The sequence below is a fragment of the Erpetoichthys calabaricus genome, chromosome 3 (assembly GCF_900747795.2).
Source record: "Erpetoichthys calabaricus chromosome 3, fErpCal1.3, whole genome shotgun sequence".
Taxonomy (NCBI): Eukaryota; Metazoa; Chordata; class Cladistia; order Polypteriformes; family Polypteridae; genus Erpetoichthys; species Erpetoichthys calabaricus.
In genome coordinates this window covers 85,790,450-85,811,026 of record NC_041396.2, presented here as the reverse complement: position 1 = coordinate 85,811,026, position 20,577 = coordinate 85,790,450, and the positions used below count along the sequence as shown (strand labels likewise).

The 20,577-nt window shown below is 39.2% G+C and overlaps 1 protein-coding gene across 5 annotated transcripts in view; it reads right to left on the bottom strand.

The window, feature by feature from the left end:
• scube3 (signal peptide, CUB domain, EGF-like 3) overlaps window positions 1-20,577 on the bottom strand; it is a 458,024-nt gene that overhangs the window by 130,112 nt on the left and 307,335 nt on the right. For all 5 annotated transcript variants that reach the window (XM_051924638.1, XM_051924639.1, XM_028797022.2 and 2 more), the window contains one exon: window positions 714-830. In XM_051924638.1, coding sequence (XP_051780598.1) covers window positions 714-830 — 117 coding nt within the window. The remainder of the gene's footprint in view (window positions 1-713; window positions 831-20,577) is intronic.

The following is a 20,577-nucleotide window of genomic DNA, read 5'->3' as shown; positions in this document are numbered from 1 at the left end:
TGCTTTCAATCAAATATTTTCCAACAAATACACCAGGACATCCACTGCTCAAATAATACCATTTCTACTCACAATGGAGGTTAATACTGAAGAAAAAATAAAATGTTAATATTAAGGTAATTAATTATATTTAATTGCCAAACCAGCACTGACACTATAACAGATTTGTACATAATGGCATATTCATATTACATGGCATTCTTTTCATAACCTTGCTGAAGCAATAACAGAGGAAAAATTGGATGGTCTCTAAAATACAAAGGCAATGTTTTAACTAGATGGACTACTCAGGTCATGCTTAATTTAGAAACTACAATGAGGAAGGCCTGAGCAAATTATATAAATACCACAAAAAAGCCCAAAGCCTAACAAAAAACAGTTAATTATCGATAATTCCATGGATGTCAAACATCTTACTGGTTATACAGAACGTAATTGAAGGTTTTATGCATGCATACTTGGCAACTACTATATGTGGTTGGTTAATAAAATAATCTGCCTTAAAATGAAGAAAAGCCTTTGGCACTTTTTTAAGAGGTGGTTAAAAAGTGACAACTCAAGATGGAGGTAATATTGCTAAGCCAAAGCTTTTCCCAGTATCCTCTCTCTACCCAAAGAAGTAGACTTCACAAGCATCTACCCAAGTGAATTCTTCTATTCACTATAAGGTTAAAAATCCCAACCCCTAAGCCCTTGAATAGAAACCTACTCACCTACACAGGTCTTTCCATCTGAATGCAGAGCAAATTTCATATGGCAGCCACACTTGGGGCCTTGTTCAGTATCATCACAGGTGTGCTGACAGCCCCCGTTTCCATAGTTGCAAGTCACTGAAAAAGTAAAAGCAACAGACAACTGAGGTCAAGTTTAAAAAAGGTGTGACTGGAATTTGCTTTCATCATAATTACTAAAATATTTCACAGTTTTGTCTCTCAATGACAGATCCTTCCATTTATCTTATTTAAATTATGAACACCACTTTACAAATATTATGATTATTCTTTTAAACACATCTGTTGTAAAAGTATACTAGAAACAAATCAGACAAACCAACAAAAAACACAGATGCCCAAGTAGTCTACCTACTTAGGGCAGACCTTTGACTTGAAAGATGAACTTCAACTGTGTACACCAATCTACAATGGTTTCTACCCCTCCAAGTACAACTTAATTTTTACAGTAATTAAACAATAAATGAACAATGAGATGAAACAACCAATTCATATTTAATATGGTATCTTTTCTATTTTGCTAAGCTTCAAAATCACATTCACAAACACAGAATAAGGTCAAAGTTATTTCTTCTCAATCAAGGTACAGTGGAACCTCGGTTCATGAATGTCTCGGTACACGTACAAATCAGTTTACGACCAAAAAGTTCAGCAAACTTTTGCCTCGGTTCACGACCACACACTCGGTATACGAACAAGCCAGTTTCCCTTTCGGTTTGTACATGTTCAGTCTCTCCCTGTGCATTTCCTGTGCAGCGAGCAAGAGAGAGAGAGAGAGCGTGACACACACACACACAGGCAGCGAGAGAGAGACAGACACACACAGGCAGCGAGAGAGAGACGCGCGCGCACACACACACAGGCAGCGCGAGAGAGAGACGCCCGCACACACACAGGCAGGGTGAGCGAGAGAGAGACGCGCGTACACACACAGGCAGCACGAGAGAGAGAGGGGGCGGGACGCATAGCATAGGTAGGAAGGCAGTTAAAGAATGCACTGGGCTTGATTTTGTTTTCACTTCTGTTTACAGCGAACGGTTTGTAGCATACATTGTTGCAATGTTACTTTTCTTGGTGGTTTATTAAATTACGGATTTTTTCAAATGTTCATTTTTTTCCCTGTGCTTAAAACTCATTAAAAAAAAGTGTTTTTAGCCAGCGGTTGGTAGCGCTATAGCGTGAACTACTGCAGTGTTAGTTTTCTCTGTTGTTAAAGGTTTTCTCAGTGTTATTCAATGTTTTTACATTTAGTTTGCTATTATGCTATGCATTCTATGGTTTAATTAACTGTATTTGTGCTTATAAACTTAAAAAAATATATATTTACATACAGTTCGTATGGTCTGGAACGGATTAATTGTATTTACATACAATCCCATGGGGGAAATTGCTTCGGTTCACTACCAAATCAGTTTACGACCAGAGTTTTGGAACGAATTATGGTTGTGAACTGAGGTTCCACTGTATAAATAAATTTGCCACACAAAATTGTGCTCTAAAGCGAAGCATTGTTTATAAATTAAAAAAGCATGGCCTGCTTTTGCATTCTGTAATGGAGATGAAGGGTACAGAGGTCCCAAGTTGAAAACAAAAGCATTAAAACTTACCAAACATGTCAATTTTTTGACAAAAAAAAATTAAAAATGACAAAAATGTTATCAAGCATTGATCCATGTTTTCAGATTGTACACACATTGCAAAACAACACATCCAAGTTGTTTTAGGAAGAAGCAAACAGCAAACCATTATTGTGAGATTCTGCCATTTTAAGAGTTCAAACACATCTTCCTGTACAATGAAATTCTTTCTTTGCTGTCCACACCAAATGACAAAACAGTGACAGTCATGGGTGAACAGGGTGTAGAGGATGGGGTTGAGGACGCATCCCTGTGGGGTGCCTGTGTTTGTGATAATGGTGGCTGAAAACCTATTACCAATCCTGACAGACTGGCACCTGCCAGTCAGAAAGTCTAGGAGCCAGTCACAGAGGGTGGGGTGCATGCCAAGTGCAGACAGTTTATGGGTGAGTTTATGGGGGAATAACCGTGTTAAAGACGGAGCTGTAGTCAATAATGAGCATCCTGATGTAGGAGTCTTTGTTCTCAAGATGGGAGAGGGAATAATGTAGTGCAGCCGCGATGGCATCTGAGGTGGACCTGTTGGGCCGGTAGGCATACTGCAGGGGGTCCAGAGTGTCCGGTATGCTGCTCTGAATGTGGGCCAGCACCACTCTCTCAAAACACTTCATGATGATTGGAGTGAGTGCTACCAGCCTGTAGTCATTCAGGCAGGTGGGTGGGCTTTTTTTAGCCAGGGGGATGATGATTGTAGTCTTAATGCAGGACGGAACGATGCTCTGACTGAGGGAAAGGTTGAAGATGAAGCAGATAACATCAGCCAGATCGTTGGCACATGCTCTGAGAGCCCGCCCAGGTATGTTGTCTGGTCCTCCTGCCTTACGGGGGTTGATCTTCCTTAGTGCTTTGTGTACCTGACCTGAAGAGACCGTTGGGGGAGGGGAGGGGGGGTTAGGTGGTCCAGGCGTGTGTGTCTTCACTCTGTGCTGTTGCTGGATGTCTCAAAGCGGGTGTAGAAAGTGTTGAGATCATCCGGCATGCTGTCTGTGGAGCCAATTGTGCTGGTGGTGGTCCTGTAGTCTGTGTATGTGGTGTAGGCCCTGCCACATACTTCCAGAGTCAGCAGTAGAATAGAAGCCCTCCAGCTTCTCTCTGTACTGCCTCTTGGCTGCTGTGATAGCTTTTCTTAGTCCGTATTTCGCAGCTTTGTACTCCGTCTCAGTGCCCGATCTAAATGCAAGAGAGTGGGCACACAGCATGTGGCGTACCTGACTGTTTATCCAGGGCTTCTGGTTGTTCTGGTTGAGGAACTTCCTGACTGGTATTGTGGGCACGATGTTGTCAATACAGGTGCTAATGTACCCAGTCACATACTCAGCATAGTCCTGTATGCTGATAGAAGAGTCCTCTAGAGTGGCTGCAACCCTAAACACATCCCAGTCTGTCTAAGCAAAACAGTCCTGCAGGGTGCTCTCAGTATCTGGGGTCCAAAGTTTAACTTGCTTAATGTTAGGGCTTGTTTGTTTCAGCCTTTTTCTGTAGTCTGGGTACAGGAACAGATTGATGTGGTCCGATTGTCTGAAGTGGGGGCGGGGTGCAGCCCTGTATGCACCGCGTATGTTGCTGTAAACGTAATCCAGTGTGTTCTTCTCATGGGTGGGAATGTTCACGTGTTGGTGATATTTAGGGAGTACAGTCTGTAAATTGCACTGATTAAAGTCGCCAGCTGCAATAAAAACAGCATCGTGATGAGCTGTCTCTAAGGCGCTGATGACGTCATGGAGTTTGCCGAGCGAGGAGAACAACTGTATACTTCACTTCATTGTTTGTCTTCCCCTGGAGCAACTTATAGCTTCAGAGAAGTGGTTTCATCCAGTATATACAGTACTTTTCAACTTGAAAAGTTGTCTCTAAGCACTATTATTGGCATTATTCAGTGTTGATACCCAAACAGCTAGAGAATAATCACTAAAAACATCAAAACTTATGATTACTCAAAGTCTGTCACTATGTGAAAGCTTATTTTTTTGTTTCTTAAAGATATTGCCAGTGTAAGATGATGAAATTTAAAAAAAATCACTAGGAGATTAAACATTATCATAGTCTAGGAAATAATCATACTCTAGTCATAGGATAAGATCAAAACCAGAAAAACCAACGAATGCCTAGCAATAAAATGCCAAAGATTGTAGTCAAAAACAACGCACATATCAGCCACCAAAAACCTTAAAATTGCAAATTTAGCCAGTTTGATATCGAGAATCTTCAATGAAGCTGAATTATCTTAAATAGTGGTGACCTGCTGACATTATATGATGCAACTTCTGTTGCTAACAATGGCGTTTCCCATAACAGAAGATACATAGTATAAACTAAAAACAGATACAAAACAAGAAAAAAAAATTCCCAAACCAGCAATGACAGAATAAAGTTTTGTAAATGGAAGGCACACTCAAAAAGGTCTTAATTCTTCTTTGAAAAAATTGTAACTGACACCTAGCACTGTGTTTATTGCAAAATGATACCTTCCTTGGCTTATTTAAACATAGCTAACATTAACCGGCAACTCTTTTTAGGTAGAATTTAGCTGGATATTGTACAGAATTTAAATCATGGATTTCAGTGAGCCTCAATAATTCGTCCAGCTCCCTTACAGTGTCTCGAGCTTTAACATTTCTGCTTTATTAACAAAAGCCTCACTTTTCATTACATTCCAATTAGTTATTTCCTTTGCATTCACTAAGTTTAGTATTGTAAATGTTAAAATCTCATTAGTCTTTTCTCAATATCTACAAAAAAGAAAGCCATGAATTAAAAATTTACTTATCTGCTTCTCTTGTGGTCAAATGATTAAATTCAGTTTATGAAAACTGTCAAGATTGCATGCCCAAATTAAAAATTATATTTTGATTATTATTAATCTATTATTCAATTTGTTTTGAATACTTTTTTTTGGTTATAACATTTTTAATGGACAGAAAAAAAAATCTGTGTAATATTATAATAAACAGAAAAAATTAATAAAGCAACACCTCCCATAAAACACCTGGTTCTCAACCTTGTTCTGACCGTACCCAAACCCAGAAGAGGGACAAAGAAAAATACTGTTCCATAGTACAGGAAACCACATGGAATCTGAAGTATAAGTCAAGATGCGAGCTTCTGTCAAATAAGAGGAGAATAAATAGAGAGGTAAAAAAGATAAGAAAGGTAAGGAATGAAAGATGTCTCACATATCAACCACTTCCCAGCCCTTCAGCAATTGGACTGCATCAAACAAGTCTAAATTTTTATTTATTTATTTTTTTTATAATGTTATTGATTTTATTAAAATCAAGTAACATTCCATACAAATAACTCAAGTTTTACATAAAAAACCCCAAAATAAGTAAACAGATAAATTAATAAATGAATAAAGATAAATGGATTAAAAGATAGGAGAGAACCTGCTTCCTCAATTTAAATGCTTATTCTAAAATGTTATTGATTAGATCCTGCCAGTTTTTGAAAAAGTTTTGTACAGATCCTCTTAAGTGCAAGTTAGATTTTTTCCAGTTTCAAATAGTATATAACATCAGTTACCCACTGACTTAGAATAGGAGAGTTAAGATGGATGAGCAACTAATCCACATGGCAGAAAGGTCTAAAAGTAAGAGATTATGGAAAGAAAATTTCCAAGTTAGGGAAAAAGACTGGTCAGAATGTTTCCAGCATGAGGCTATGAGTAACTTTGTTGTCAGTGAAGCCAACATCATAAGTGTCCACTGGAAAGAAAAGAAAGAAAATCAAAAAGTGAAAAGTCCAGCAATAGCAATGCTTGAGGGGTCAAAAGAATATGGAGAGAAAGCATTTAAAAGAGAGTGTCAAAGGACAAATGAGATGCCACAACAAGGTATTCCCAGAACACATGGACAAAGTTTACAGGACCGTTGGATGACATGTTGTGGGGTAGGGTATATATTGGAAAATGGACTGTTTGGGAGATCACGTTGTTAATTAAAAATAGCAAGGATGAATTTGAGAGAAATGAAAAAAATTACTGAATATAAAGGAAATGTTTCTTTGTATTTAGATGAAAGAGACATTGAAAGAGAAAAGGGGATGTAGGAGACAGTAGAGTTTAATGGGAGTCCATATGTCCTAAACACCGACCTAAGCTAGAAGAACAAAACAAAATAATTGAAGGGAGTTGCACAGCTGGACCTGAGAGACTGAAATGCTTCAATCCCTCGATTACGTAGTACATCACCAAGTGTGCAAATACACTCCAGCCTGTAGAGAAAAGAGATGACCCACTCACTGAAATTATAACCAGCACTGAGAAAGAACGGAGTACAGTAATATCACCTCAGAGATACGCCCAAATGCTTGGAGAGCATAAGAAACAATGGTATCAACCAGTGATGTAGCTAGTATATTGGAGGCCTGTGTGAAAAAATATTGACGGGGTCTCCCATTTAATATAAAGGAAAGGAAATATAAAGACTTCAGGAAAAGGGTTAATAAAATGTAGATATGTTAAACTGTATTTTTGAAATAGGACTTTGTAAACCAAATATTTAATTGTTGTATAAGAGGATGACACTGTATTATTTCAGACACATGAACAGGTCACCTAAAATTAAAATACTGGGTAAAATATTTGTAGGTTATTTATTTATTTAACTGAACAGACATTTAATGGTAAGTAACTTAAGATTCCTGCTGCATGGATCTTATTATTAAGTGGGCACCTCAGGAGTAGTAGACCCTTTATTTTTTATATATTGTTTTCACTCATGTGTATGGTAATATTAATGACAAAAAGCATACATTGAATTATGTCAAGTCAATTATTAATTTCTATATTTCAAATGGTATGACTTACATTTTATAAAAATGTTTCTGTAATTTGACACAAATAAACTAGAAAATCCTTGTCAATCATATTATCATGTTAATGTTAACAACTGATAACTTGAATATCACAATCAAAATCTCATAAATGCTAGTCATATTGGAAAACGAATTATACAATCATGTCAGATACATTTTTCTTTCTAGATTTCTTTTTTCTTCTTAGAATTGCCAACCTTGATATAGACTTATTTCCGACAAACTTGATCTCAAATAGTTTTTATCAATCTTAGTTTTCTGAAAATCTTTCAGCTGTTTCTACTGTTATCAGGTGTATTAAAATAATAATTACAATAACAGCTTTCTATTGATGTAGAAATTACATAAGAGTTTGATCTTTATAAAAGAAGAATATTAAAAATATAAATAAATGTTACCTTACGATTGCTATAGGCTCTCCTAAAATTATGATAGAATCAATCAATAGAACTTACATTTTTACGTTAAGATAGATAAATAATACCTTTTGCTTTGAGTGAAGCTACTGCATGCAAAGGGGCGAATGGCACCAGCACCCATGAGCAGTGAATGCCTGAATGTGAACGTGTCTCAGCTGGCTTAGCCTTCTTTACCTTACATACTGCATTTATTATATATATTATGTTTGCTGCATTTCTGACAACCCTATGTAATTACAAAATCAGTGAATAATTTACTTGAATTAAAACAAAAAATAGTACATAATTATCACAGAGATGGTTGGCACAAATACACAAGCAAAATTTATTATTTCCTCATTTTGAGCTTTGCTTTCTACCATCCAACAATACATATTGACCCAACTTGCTCAGAACTTTAATTGCTGCATTCCAACATTAATATTATGTTCCGTGAAAGCATACTTTCTGCTGCTACCCTCCATCGTTTCAAGGACAGGATTATGACCAGAGATTTGAATCCTGATCAAATACACTTGCTGCTTGGACTGGTAAACATGAAATGGTGGTCATTTTTGGGGAAAAAAAGGAACATGCTTAAGGGTCCCATGGAAATTCCCACCCACTTCATGTGGTTGCATCATCACTGGATTCCAACTACAGTGACAAGTGCTTTCACCTTATTGGAAAGAAAGGGGAGAGTGGAAAAAGAATAAGCAGTATAATTTATTTCTGTTGGATGCCCTGATAGAGGCCATGTGGGACAGTTGATCCTCTGAGGTTTAAAGGCCCAGTAATACAATTCTATGACTGGAGGAGATAACCCTCCATCTGACCTTGAGTGAATCAATGTAGTGAGCTTTGATGGAGAGGTATTTTTCAATACTTAAGCATAAAAACATCAAAGAATTAACTTCAGCGCTGCTGCCTCGCAGTTAGGAAACCTAGGTTCGCTTCCCGGGTCCTCCCTGCATGGAGTTTGCATGTTCTTCCCGTGTCTGCGTGGGTTTCCTCCGGGTACTCCGGTTTCCTCCCACAGTCCAAAGACATGCAGGTTAGGTGCACTGGTGATTCTAAATTGTCCCTAGGTTGTGTGTGTGTGGGTGTGTTTGCTTGTGTCTGCCTCGCAGTTGGGAGACCTGGGGACCTGGGTTCGCTTCCTGGGTCCTCCCTCCATGGAGTTTGCATGTTCTCCCCGTGTCTGCGTGGGTTTCCTCCGGGTGCTCCGGTTTCCTCCCACAGTCCAAAGACATGCTGGTTAGGTGGATTGGCGATTCTAAATTGGCCCTAGTGTGTGCTTGGTGTGTGGGTGTGTTTGTGTGTGCCCTGTGGTGGGTTGGCACCCTGCCTGGGATTGGTTCCTGCCTTGTGCCCTGTTTGTGCCCTGTGTTGCCTGGGATTGGGTCCAGCAGACCCCCATGACCCTGTGTTCGGATTCAGCGGGTTGGAAAATGGATAGATGGATAATAAAAGAATACATTTGATTTGAGTCCGTAACAGCTGGTGTAAATTTTTGCTAGTTGTAAAAGTTAGTGTTTTTTTTGTTATTCAGTTTTATTCTCTCGGTCACGTTCACATGGTACAACAAACTTGCCTTTCCCTCTCTGAGTTGATGGCATTTATCTCCATTCTTTTCACAAGAGTAGCAATGACTACAGTTGGTGCTGTGGTTGATGCCTGATCAGAATTATTTGTTGTACTGGCAATCAGACTGTCATGCAGCATTTGCACTTTGACAACAAAGACACCCATGCAGAACGTATGAAAAACAACAGATCTGCCGTGATCTCTGACATCTGGCAATGTTTTGTTGAGAACTGTGTTTTGAGTTACAACCCAGGGCAACATATTACTGTTGATGAGCAACTATTTCCAACCAAGGTCTGTTGTCCTTTCTTGCAATACATCTCAACAAAGCCCAACAAATTTGGCATAAAGCTTTGGATTGCATAAGATTTGGAGACAAAGTACATGGGCATGTATACTCTTTATTTAAGAAAAGATCCTGGTCGTCCCATGGGAGAAAAACTTTCAGAGACTGTGGTCATAAAGCTTATGGAGTCATTTCTGGACAAAGGCAGAACCATAACAACAGACTACTTTACATCACCTTCACTGCTGCACTCTGCTTGGCACCATAAATGAAGTGTGACAGCAACTTCCACCTGCAGCTAGTGTCGCTTCAGTACTCAAGCAATTCTCCATGCTAGTGTTTAGATCTGGCAGTACCATGCTGAAGATGTATGCGCCTGAACATCAGAAGTCTCTTTGCATTTGCAGTACCATGCACTGTAGTGGAGATTAGGCAACATTGAAAAAAAAACATGTTCAAATGACAACTCATGTTCAAATGACACAGAGTTTTCAAATAATGAAATTTTCGTATATGGATCTGTGTGTGCATGCACTAGAGAGAGTGAGAGAGGCAGAGAAAGATTTGATGTCATTCAAGTTGTTACTGGAATATAAAATAAACACTTTAGCAAAGATATAATGAAACAAGTGTGATTTTATACAAGAATAAAACTGAATAAAAAAAAAATTAAAGTAACAACAAGATTCCAAGAAGACATGATTCACCAGTGTTTGTGTGTCTGCTTATATCCCTTCAGAGATATCTTTTACAAAATTTACACCAGGTGTTACAGACTCAGTAGTAATAATAATAGCAGCTCGCTATTCAAAGCGTTAAAGGATCCAGGCTCAAACCCACACCTTATTGATTATGAGGCAGTAGTTCTTACCTTTACACTGTAGCTAGTTCTGATGCCTTGTAGTTTGCATTTTATTTTTATGTGACACATAGAAAATAATATAGAAAACTCCATCAGGAGCCATAAAGTGCTCTGTTTTTGATTAATACTGTATAATAAAAAGCTTACCTCAGTCTATTACATTGTTACTGTAGCAGATTATTTGTTTACTGGTTATCATTAACATGATATCAATGTGCAGCTAAGGCCTAGAAGCTGTTCAGTTTCAAGACTTGTGTATAGCCTCTGCACTCCCTATGGATATTGTTGTCCTTCTGGTGTTGTGCATCTGTGAAGTGTGGTGCTTACTTTAAAAACTTCTTTAACTAAAAAAACTGAACCTAACAGAAGAGTTTAAGCACAGCAACTCATGCTCCTCATAAAGGAGGGCAGAGAAGATTGTGAGATTGTGGCAAAGGGTGATGTACTGCATGTGTTAAAGCAGACCCATGCTGGCTCACACAGAGCTTGTAGATGAAACAGATTACAAGCGGGTATTCAGTGAGTACTATAGTTCGCTATAACCTCAGAGTACAATAAAGCATTACTTTGAATCTAAACAAATTTAGGTCATCTGCTAAGGCTGGTAATTGAGCAACAGGTAACTAGGCTGTATTATTCCAGTATTATCCTCGACTTATCACACTGGTTTACTCTCACACCTTAAGATTAACACACACACACATAGATAATACACATACACAAAGACCCTAACCACAAAAGTACTGTATGATGTATACACAGCAAATTACTCACTAGCACTTTAACCTACACAAATGCCGTATGAATATCACATATACAGCTCGTCTTTTCCCTAGTACTTCAAGAGACTTACCATTGGCACAGACAACATACAATGTTTTAGATATATCTCAGAACCAAATATTACTTTGGTCTCCAAAAATATTTAAACATACAAAGGTTCAACATCCTTGGCTATAGGCCATTTATCAACCACTGATGTCTTACTTTAACGCACTTATCACCACTGAATGACCTCTCCTCCTCAGCCGATAAACCTCGCAGTTCAGATCATATGTCGCTTCCTTAGTACTCCAGGTGCTCTAAATATTAACTTTATTACTTCAATCACTATAGATATTGTGACCACCTGGGGGTGCACTTGCACCCCAAACCCGACACAGAGAGACACCAGGCACAAGTTCAAGCATAACACACGTTTATTTAAGTGGGAAAAAACTCTTCCCAAATCATTTCCCCCGACATAGTCCCAGCACACCGTACAAAGCACAAGAGTACAACACTTTCTTCTATTCTTTTCTCTGCCTTTGCCTTCCTCTTCCACCTCTACTCCTCCTTTGGCAAGCTTCATCCTCTTCCTCCCAACTCTGGCTCCAGGAATGAAGGCGGCTCGTTAGGGAGGTCTGGAATCACTCCAAGGATGCCATCTAGTGCTCTGGAGGAGGCAGTGCCCTGTGTATATCTGCTTCCCTGGCCCTTCCACTTCGATGGCCTCCTGGCCAGGAAAGGGCCCCAGCCATCCATTACAATATAAAGACAAAGTATACAAAGTTAAAAGCAACTTGTTATTTATTAAAGAATAATAATACCAGTAGAGGATAGTATAAAAGAAAATGAAGATAGCAAAGTCTGGATATATACAATCTTTGGAAAAAGCTTATGAAAAGTGTCAAAGATGAATGCCCTTGGGCAGCTTTTGATCTAACAATTGATACTGTTATTGAGATGCCTTAGCTGACGATCAGATGAAAACGGTTGCATGTCTCTCACCCTCTTCTGACATCACTCTCTCTTTGTATCTTGGACAAGCCATACTTATTTCAAAACTAAATGTGGGATTCCGGAACATATGATGGTACACATATTTGAATGGCTGGCTGTCAATATGATGGATGTCCCTGTTCAAACTCTTTGATTAGTTTAAATATGTCGTTTCCCTTTCTTTCCCAAGCTGTAAACCAATTTGGCAAATTCTAGTCCCAGGTGCCCATCTCTTCACAGGTTATAAAGTAATTAATACAGCTTGAGGCATCATCCTGGTCTTCTGTTTTGTTTTCACAGATGTTTTAAAAGTGAGGTAAAATTTTGGAAGAGGAGACCTTTTGATGTTAAATATACTTGTAAAATTAAGTTAATCTTTGTTTGTGTGGGCTAAAAACAAAATAAAATATAAAATTTAAAATCCATGTCACTACATTGGCCATTAGAAACTACTGCATCCCTGAGTAGAAAAAGTAGCTTATACCTTTAAAATGATCTAGAGAAGACCAAAGAAACTGCTGTAGCCTTGGGGCATAAACAAAAACTGAGGGCAGGTATATCCCACTCAGTTTGATGCTACTGTTATCATGAACAACAGTGTGAGAATGCAGAATTATTCAGTAATTAGATGCTCAGTTGTAATGAAAGTCAACACATAACAATTAATGACTTCAATGACACTGACAGGAAAAAATGCTAATAGGAAGCAATTTAGACAGTCTGATGCATGCTGAATGATGGAGAGGAAACATACATCAGTATGAGTGGGTGGAATGTCTTTAAAGTTGGTGAGTCATTCCTTAAATATCATAAAATATGTTAGCATCCACCTATATGAAGGCAGAGTTGATTTAATTTACTAAAAGAGGAGAAAGAATTAAGCATTCAAAGAATAATTAACCTATGTAAAACATGAACAGTAATAAAAATTTAACAGAAAATAAGTTCATTCCTTATGCAGAGCCTGTCAATACTGCTGAATCCAGTTTTCACTTTTAATGTCAATATATTGTATTTGTGAATATAAAGGTATTTCATGTGTGCGTAATAGTGCACAATAAATACTTTTGAGAAAACATAATTATCTTTAATTGCAAGGTAAATACTGTAACCCCACTGACGCAAATTGCAGAACAGAATACGTTTATTGTGCAATTCAACACAAAAAATAAAAATAATTGAATACAACGTTATTTAAAAGAATGTTTACAATTCAATTTTATTACTGAACATTGACACAAATAGATGAACATACACAGGCTTGGTCTGCAATAGAAATAAAATCTTCTTTATAAGATTTTTACTTGTACTTCTTTATAATCCTTGCTTTGTACCCTAGTAAAAAAAAAGTTATCGCCAATATACTGACAACCCAATTGTGTTTCATTTAAACAGAATATGGAACCAATGTAAGAAGTGCTTCAAGATAGAGAAGCTTTTATCTATGGCACTGCTGCACGATAACCACCTTTTTCCACCCTCTCAAACGCACACAGTTTTTAATGTCTGGAAAACATTCGAGATTAAATCACTTTGTGATCTGTACATAGACAATGTCTTCACATCCTATGAACAATTACACTCCCAATTTAACTTTCCAGCAATACATGTCTTTCACTACCTCCAAAATTAGAAACCTTGCTAAACAAAACATGCACAATTTTCTTCTCCTCACACCTACTTCTATTCCGGAAAAAATACTGATCAGTCTTGAGGACTCGGACAGCATTTCTGTAATATACAAAAACATGGTAAAGTCCCTCCCTTTCAAAGATCCTAGAGTACAGTGGAAAAATGATCTCTCGCACAGCATTTCAGAAAAGGAGTGACAGCCATGCACAAAATTCACTCTAATTACATATGTGCAAATCATTCCATTATTTAACTTAAAATCTTTTATTGAGCACATCAATCTCGTTTAAAATTGTCTAAAATGTTTCCAGGGCAAGATCCAACCTGCAAACTTTGCAATCAAACTCCAGCCTCACTAGGCCACATGTTTTGGACGTGAACCAGAATAACATAATTTTGGACAAAAATCTCTAAATACCCATCAGACAGCCTTGGTGTCGCAATCTCTCCAAATCCACTAACAGCTGTTTTGGTGTACTTCCAGATGGGCTTAAGGTGGAGAAGGAAAAACAAACTGTAGTTGCCTTTACTTCACTATTGACATGTAGACTTATCTTGCTCAACTGCAAGAATCCTAACCCTGCTCTTTTAAGTCAGTGGGTAACTAATGTTATATATTATTTGAAGTGGGAAAAATCAAATTCTCACTTAGAGGATCTGTGCAGAACTTTTTTCAAACCTGGCAGGATGTAATTTATTGAGGAAGTGTATTCTCTTCCTTTATTTATTTTACTTATTTTTCTTTATTTATTTTTTGTACTATTAAAGTTTTATTCGGTTGGCCTAGCTCCTTTTCTTATGTGTGGGGGTTGATTTGATTTGAACTTAGCTTTGTAAAATCTGACTTGCTTGTCAGTCATTTTCCAACCCGCTATATCCTAACACAGGGTCATGGGGGTCTGCTGGAGCCAATCCCAGCCAGCACAGGGTGCAAGGCAGGAACAAAGGACGTCAGCCCACCACAGGGCACACACACCCACCACACACTAGGGATAATTTAGGATCGCCAATGCACGTAACCTGCATGTCTTTGGACTCTGGGAGGAAACCTGAGCTCCCGGAGGAAACCCACGCAGACACGGGGTGAACATGCAAACTCCACACAGGGAGGACCCAGGAAGCGAACCCGGGTCTCCTAACTGTGAGGCAGCAGCGTTACCACTGCGCCACCGTGCCACCCTTGACTTGCTTGTATGGAATGTTATTTGCATTTAATAAATTCAATAAAATGTTAAAAAGATTGGTCTTGTCTAGTCTGGGAGATGGACAACTAAAGCGGAACTCCGTTAGCAGCGGTGTTATTTTTTCTCTTTTTTTATCATCCCAAGGTATCCTGTATTTACTTAACCCAAGGAGGCTCAATTACAATTTATCCAAGCATATATTAATATGACCGGCAGAAATAGGGTTCAGAAAAATGCGGAAAAGACAGCTAAAGCTCCATCCAAACCTAGACAGGTATCAAGACCAAGTTCAAGTTCAAGGTACGGCCATTCAGAAACTGACCTGGAACAGACTGGCGAAAGCACACATTTCCTGGGACCGGACGCTACTGCATCGTCTCCAGTCAAGAGTGAAAGTAGGAGCGATTGTACAAGTGAATCAGGCCAGGACAGTTTGTCGATTCCAGAAGATTCATTGAAACAGAACATAGCCTTACCTTCTGTGTTGTCAACCATTCCTTGCGAGCCGAAATCATCGACTTCAACTGGGCTTGCCACTTCATCTGCAGCGCACGGGGAAGAACGAAACGAGCTGTCCGAGCTCAAGGTAATGATTGCCGCAATGGCCACCACTCAAGACATAAAAGAGCTCAAGAATGATTTAAAGAAAGATATAAAGAAAGAAATACATGATATACGGAAAGAAATAAAGGACATACACAAGACAAACGAAAAGCTGCTTCAGGATATTAATGACCAAGAAAAACGTTTAAAACTAGAATTACTACAGCCTACGAAAAACTAGTAAATCCGGCCCACCTTAAAACCCTTTGCACCTCTCTATCAGTGTCTTTTGTCTTGTAAATGTGTCGATAAGTGCAAGCAGCAAGCAGCCTGCTATACCATTCCCCCAACTGCTGCAGAACGGCTACAAAGTTCTCCCAGTTCCTGCCTTGATTATCTGGGAGTGAAGTGCTGGAGTTTTAGAATGGAAATACAGGCAGTCCCCAGGTTACGTATGAGATAGGGACTGTAGGTTTCTTCTTAAGTTGAATTTGTATGTAAGTCAGAACAGGTACATTATTTTAATAAATGCTGTTGTTGACCGACTGTAACCAAGTGCTCTGCCAATGAATGATGGAGTTTCACCTCTCTCTGAACTTTTTATTATTTGTACTTTATTTTCCATGCTGATGGTTTTTCTCTTCGTTGCTGTATCACCAGAACTTGCATCAGATTTGTGTTTCAGAGACATTGTTGAAGGGTGAAGACAAAAGGTTAAGATGAGCTCTTCTGCACAGCACTGTACACGTTATCACAGCAGGAAGGCACCCCTCGTCAGTACGTCTGGTGTACTGACGAGAGACAACTGTCTGCTATGTATGTAACAGTACAAGCAGGCTTGCTACTGAGAATGAATGGGGCGGCAAAGAGTGATCCACCACACAGTCATCTCCACTTGCATACAGTATGCTGCCTGCAGCGTCTGCCCACCGAGAACGAACAGGGTGCAGCCAACGCTGGGTAGTGAATCGCCCACCACCGCCCCCATTCAATAGGCAGCCACCCAAGGCACACTATACAATGCTGCCCCCCACCGTCCCACTCACCCTCAATGGCCTCCGTTCAGCCACAACCAGGTCACTGCTTGCAGCATCACCAGCTGCCCACTGAGAATGAACATGGCAGTCAGGATCAATAGCTGCGACTGCGTGGTGGGCGGGCAGCAAACTGCCCCATCAAGCCTCCATCCTGCACACAAGCGGTAGCTGTGGCCCCGGCGACTATCGACCCTGGGTCACCGCTTGCCACGCACCCAGCCGCCCACTTAGAATGAATAGGGTGCGGCTCCCACTGCCCCATTCATCAACCGGAGCCGCTCAAGGGACACTACACTGTGCAAGCAGCGAAATCGCCCCCTCCAGCAACCGCTTGCAGCATCCCCAGGCCTGAAGATGACGGAATGACAGTTACTGAGGAGCCTGGGTCGTGTCCCCCAGACAGATGAAGGAGCAGCTGTGGCTCCATTCGTAAGTCGTATTTCAGATGTCCGTAACTTGGGGACTACCTGTAGGTCATTATTTGGAACACATGCATCTCATGTGTGTTCCGTTTCTACAATAATCTGTGTAAACACATTGTTAAAACAGAAACGTTTTTCACATTTTAGTAATAAATGACAAAATGTAGACATAAATATTGTTAACATTATACAATAAAAACATGCATTTGATTTGTGTCTGTAACAGCTGCTGTAAATTTATAGTACTTGTAAAAGTTTGCGTTTTTTTTCCCACTTTTATTCTCTCAGTCATGATCACGATACATACAACCCCTCCAATCCCCACCCCCAACAAGGGATCTGACGCTGTTAGTTTTTATTTGAAACTGTGAATAACTGTAGATGTGAGTGGTATTTTCAGACTAATCGAACTGGAAATTCTCTGAACTGGATGGATAAAAGCTGACACACAAACGCCGGTGAATCTGCCTTCTTCCTATCTCATTGTCACTTGATGTTTCTTATTCAATTTTATTGAGTGTTCCTGCTTACGCTGAATTAGTATGCGCCTTATAGTCCATGATGTCAAAGCCGCACTAACAAATAACAGAGACATAGGTATATATGATATTTGGAATTATTCATTTTATGACCTTTATAGTACATTTCGGAAAACATTGTTGCATGGATGCAACATTATTCTTATTATTCATATTCATTCGCATACGATCTTGCGGTTGTAATCAGTGACCGCGTGTTTTTTTTGTTTTCCGCTCTTGCCCAGTCTCCACATTTTGGTGCATGGTGCTGTTTCTTTTGTACTCCATGACATACAGAGGAAAGAATAGTACAGAGAGGTCAGTTCCGGGCTATATGTAGTCATCAAATTCAAATGTTAACAGTTCCCACACACCCAAGAACCGTCCTTCCTACATTTACCACATGTGAACCTGTTGCAATGTACACACTTCTCTCTGTGCTGTGGTTCCTATTACTGACACTGACTGAGTTTGCTTTCCTTGGGGAAGCAAGCGGCTGTGTTGGAACAGAAGCTTGCTGATGTTGCATCCTCCTTTTCTTTTTCCATCGCCTTTTCATGTAAGAAGTGACGACAAAGCTCCTCTGCAAGGTGAGCCATGAACACTCTTCTTTTCTCAGTGGACCCCGTGCAAGCCTTGCACAGTACATGTGCGTTGATCACCACCGGGTCAAGCTTGTTATAGCACAAGCAATCGGCCAACTGCGTGTTCCTGCTCGCACTGAATAAGCTCACACCTTCTGGTGGATGATGTCACCGCAGCACCGGAAAAAAAAAGAAAGAGAATCCTAACTCACCTCTTTTAAGTCAGTGGATAACTGATATTATATATTATCTAAAATTGGAAAAAATCATATTCTCACTTAGAGGATCTATACAAAACGTTTTCAAAACCTGGCAGGATCTGATAAATAACATTTCAGAATAAGCATTTAAATTGAGGAAGTGGATTCTCTCCCCTTTATCTATTCTATCTATTTTTACTAATTTATTTATTTACATATTTGTACTATTATTAAAAGTGCTACTCTGCTGACCTCGATCTCTTTCTCATGGGTGGGGTTGATTTGTTTCAAACCTAGTTTTGTTAAACTTGACTTGCATGTATGGAATATTTTTTGATTTTAATAAAATAAAATAAAAAACAAGAAAAAAGAATGTGTACAAATTACTAAATAGACACTGCTTCTGGTTCCTGTATTGGTGACGTCCCTTCCCCAGCTTGGCTTTAAAACCTCCATGTTTTGTCTACTGAGTCAATTCTGTCTTGAACTAAACCTGTAAAGACCTGTTTTACCATTTTTGCCTTTTTCCAATCAATTTTCAAATATACAAGGTGGCTACCCCAAAACGTATTGTGGTGTCGTCAAGGTTATTATAGTTAAAGAAAACTAAAATCAAAACTGAAACTATTATTAAAAAAACATTTTTGTAAACTGAAATAAAATAATTAACAAAACCGAAATGAAAAACTAAAACTAAACGAAACTATTAAAGTAGCTGGAAAAACTAACTGAAATAATAATTTACTAAAATATTTTTAGTTTTCGTTTTTGAATGAATATTCTTGCTGTTAGTCTTTAACCCTTGTAAGTTTTAACTCTAAAACAGAAAGTCATCCACCGCGACCCGTCCCCGCATATGTTCATCCAGTGAACTGTGGCTGGTGACGGAGGGTGGGTGTTCACACAGCATTTGCGGAGACAGAGCAAGCTGAGTGCAGGTGCATAAAGCGTGTGAAATAGAAAGCGATTTGCGTGCCACTTTTCTTTGTGCTTGTTGTATATCAAGATGTAATTCAAACGGCTGAAATCAGAATGTGCTGGTCAACAAAAACTTTATCGTATGGACCGAAAAATCACGAGTGAGTGACGTTTCAGTTTATTTCTCAGGTGACTACTTTTTGTTGACAGCAACTCACCTGCTACTTCGCACAGGATAAATCGTTTGTACTTTCTCATATACGAAGTATAGAGAAAGTATAGTAATCATGAAAAAATTCGACCTCGATATTTTGATGAATCTTGACGTTATAGACCTCCCAGAGTCCAAACATACTGTTGTTGAATTGTGTGTGTGTGTGCGCGCGCGTGTAAACACGATAACTCAAAAACACAACTAGATAGATAGATGATATTCGGCATGTGGTTGTTACACCACAATTGTAGATCCAAATCCATCACCCATTCACATATGATTTTTTTTTTTTATGCAGAGTCCAATTTATTCAACATCCATCCATCCATTTTCCAACCCGCTGAATCCGAACACAGGGTCATGGGGGTCTGCTGGAGCCAATCCCAGCCAACACAGGGCACAAGGCAGGAACCAATCCTGGGCAGGGTGCCAAACCACCGCAGGACACACACACACACACACCCACACACCAAGCACACACTAGCGCCAATTTAGAATCGCAAATCCACCTAACCTACATGTTTTTGGACTGTGGGAGGAAACCGGAGCACCCGGAGGAAACCCACGCAGACACGAGGAGAACATGCAAACTCCACGCAGGGAGGACCTGGGAAGCGAACCCAGGTCTCCTAACTGCGAGGCAGCAGCGCTAGCACTGTGCCACCGTGCCGCCCTTTATTCAACATTTTCTTTTATAATAATTGTTCAGTATATTATTAATTTGATTTGTTGGTGATGGTTCCTTAATATACATAATATAGAAGTATAATTTTTGTCTTGTGGTTTATTCCTCAAATATCCATCCCCATATCTGAGTACACAAGAAAGTTGAGGGGAGACCACTCACGATTTTTGAAAATAAAACGGCACTGATCAAGAGACTGACTAGGTCATCATAGAAGATCAGCATATTGTTGCTTACCAATCACTTTTGCTTTAATAGCATCGTTTAACAATGTGTTCCAGAGCCACCCGCGAAATAAGAAAATCCGCGAAGTAGAAACCATATGTTTATATGGTTATTTTTATATTGTCATGCTTGGGTCACAGATTTGCGCAGAAACACAGGAGGTTGTAGAGAGACAGGAACGTTATTCAAACACTGCAAACAAACATTTGTCTCTTTTTCAAAAGTTTAAACTGTGCTCCATGACAAGACAGAGATGACAGTTCCGTCTCACAATTAAAAGAATGCAAACATATCTTCCTCTTCAAAGGAGTCAGGAGCAGAGACTGTCATAAAGGCAG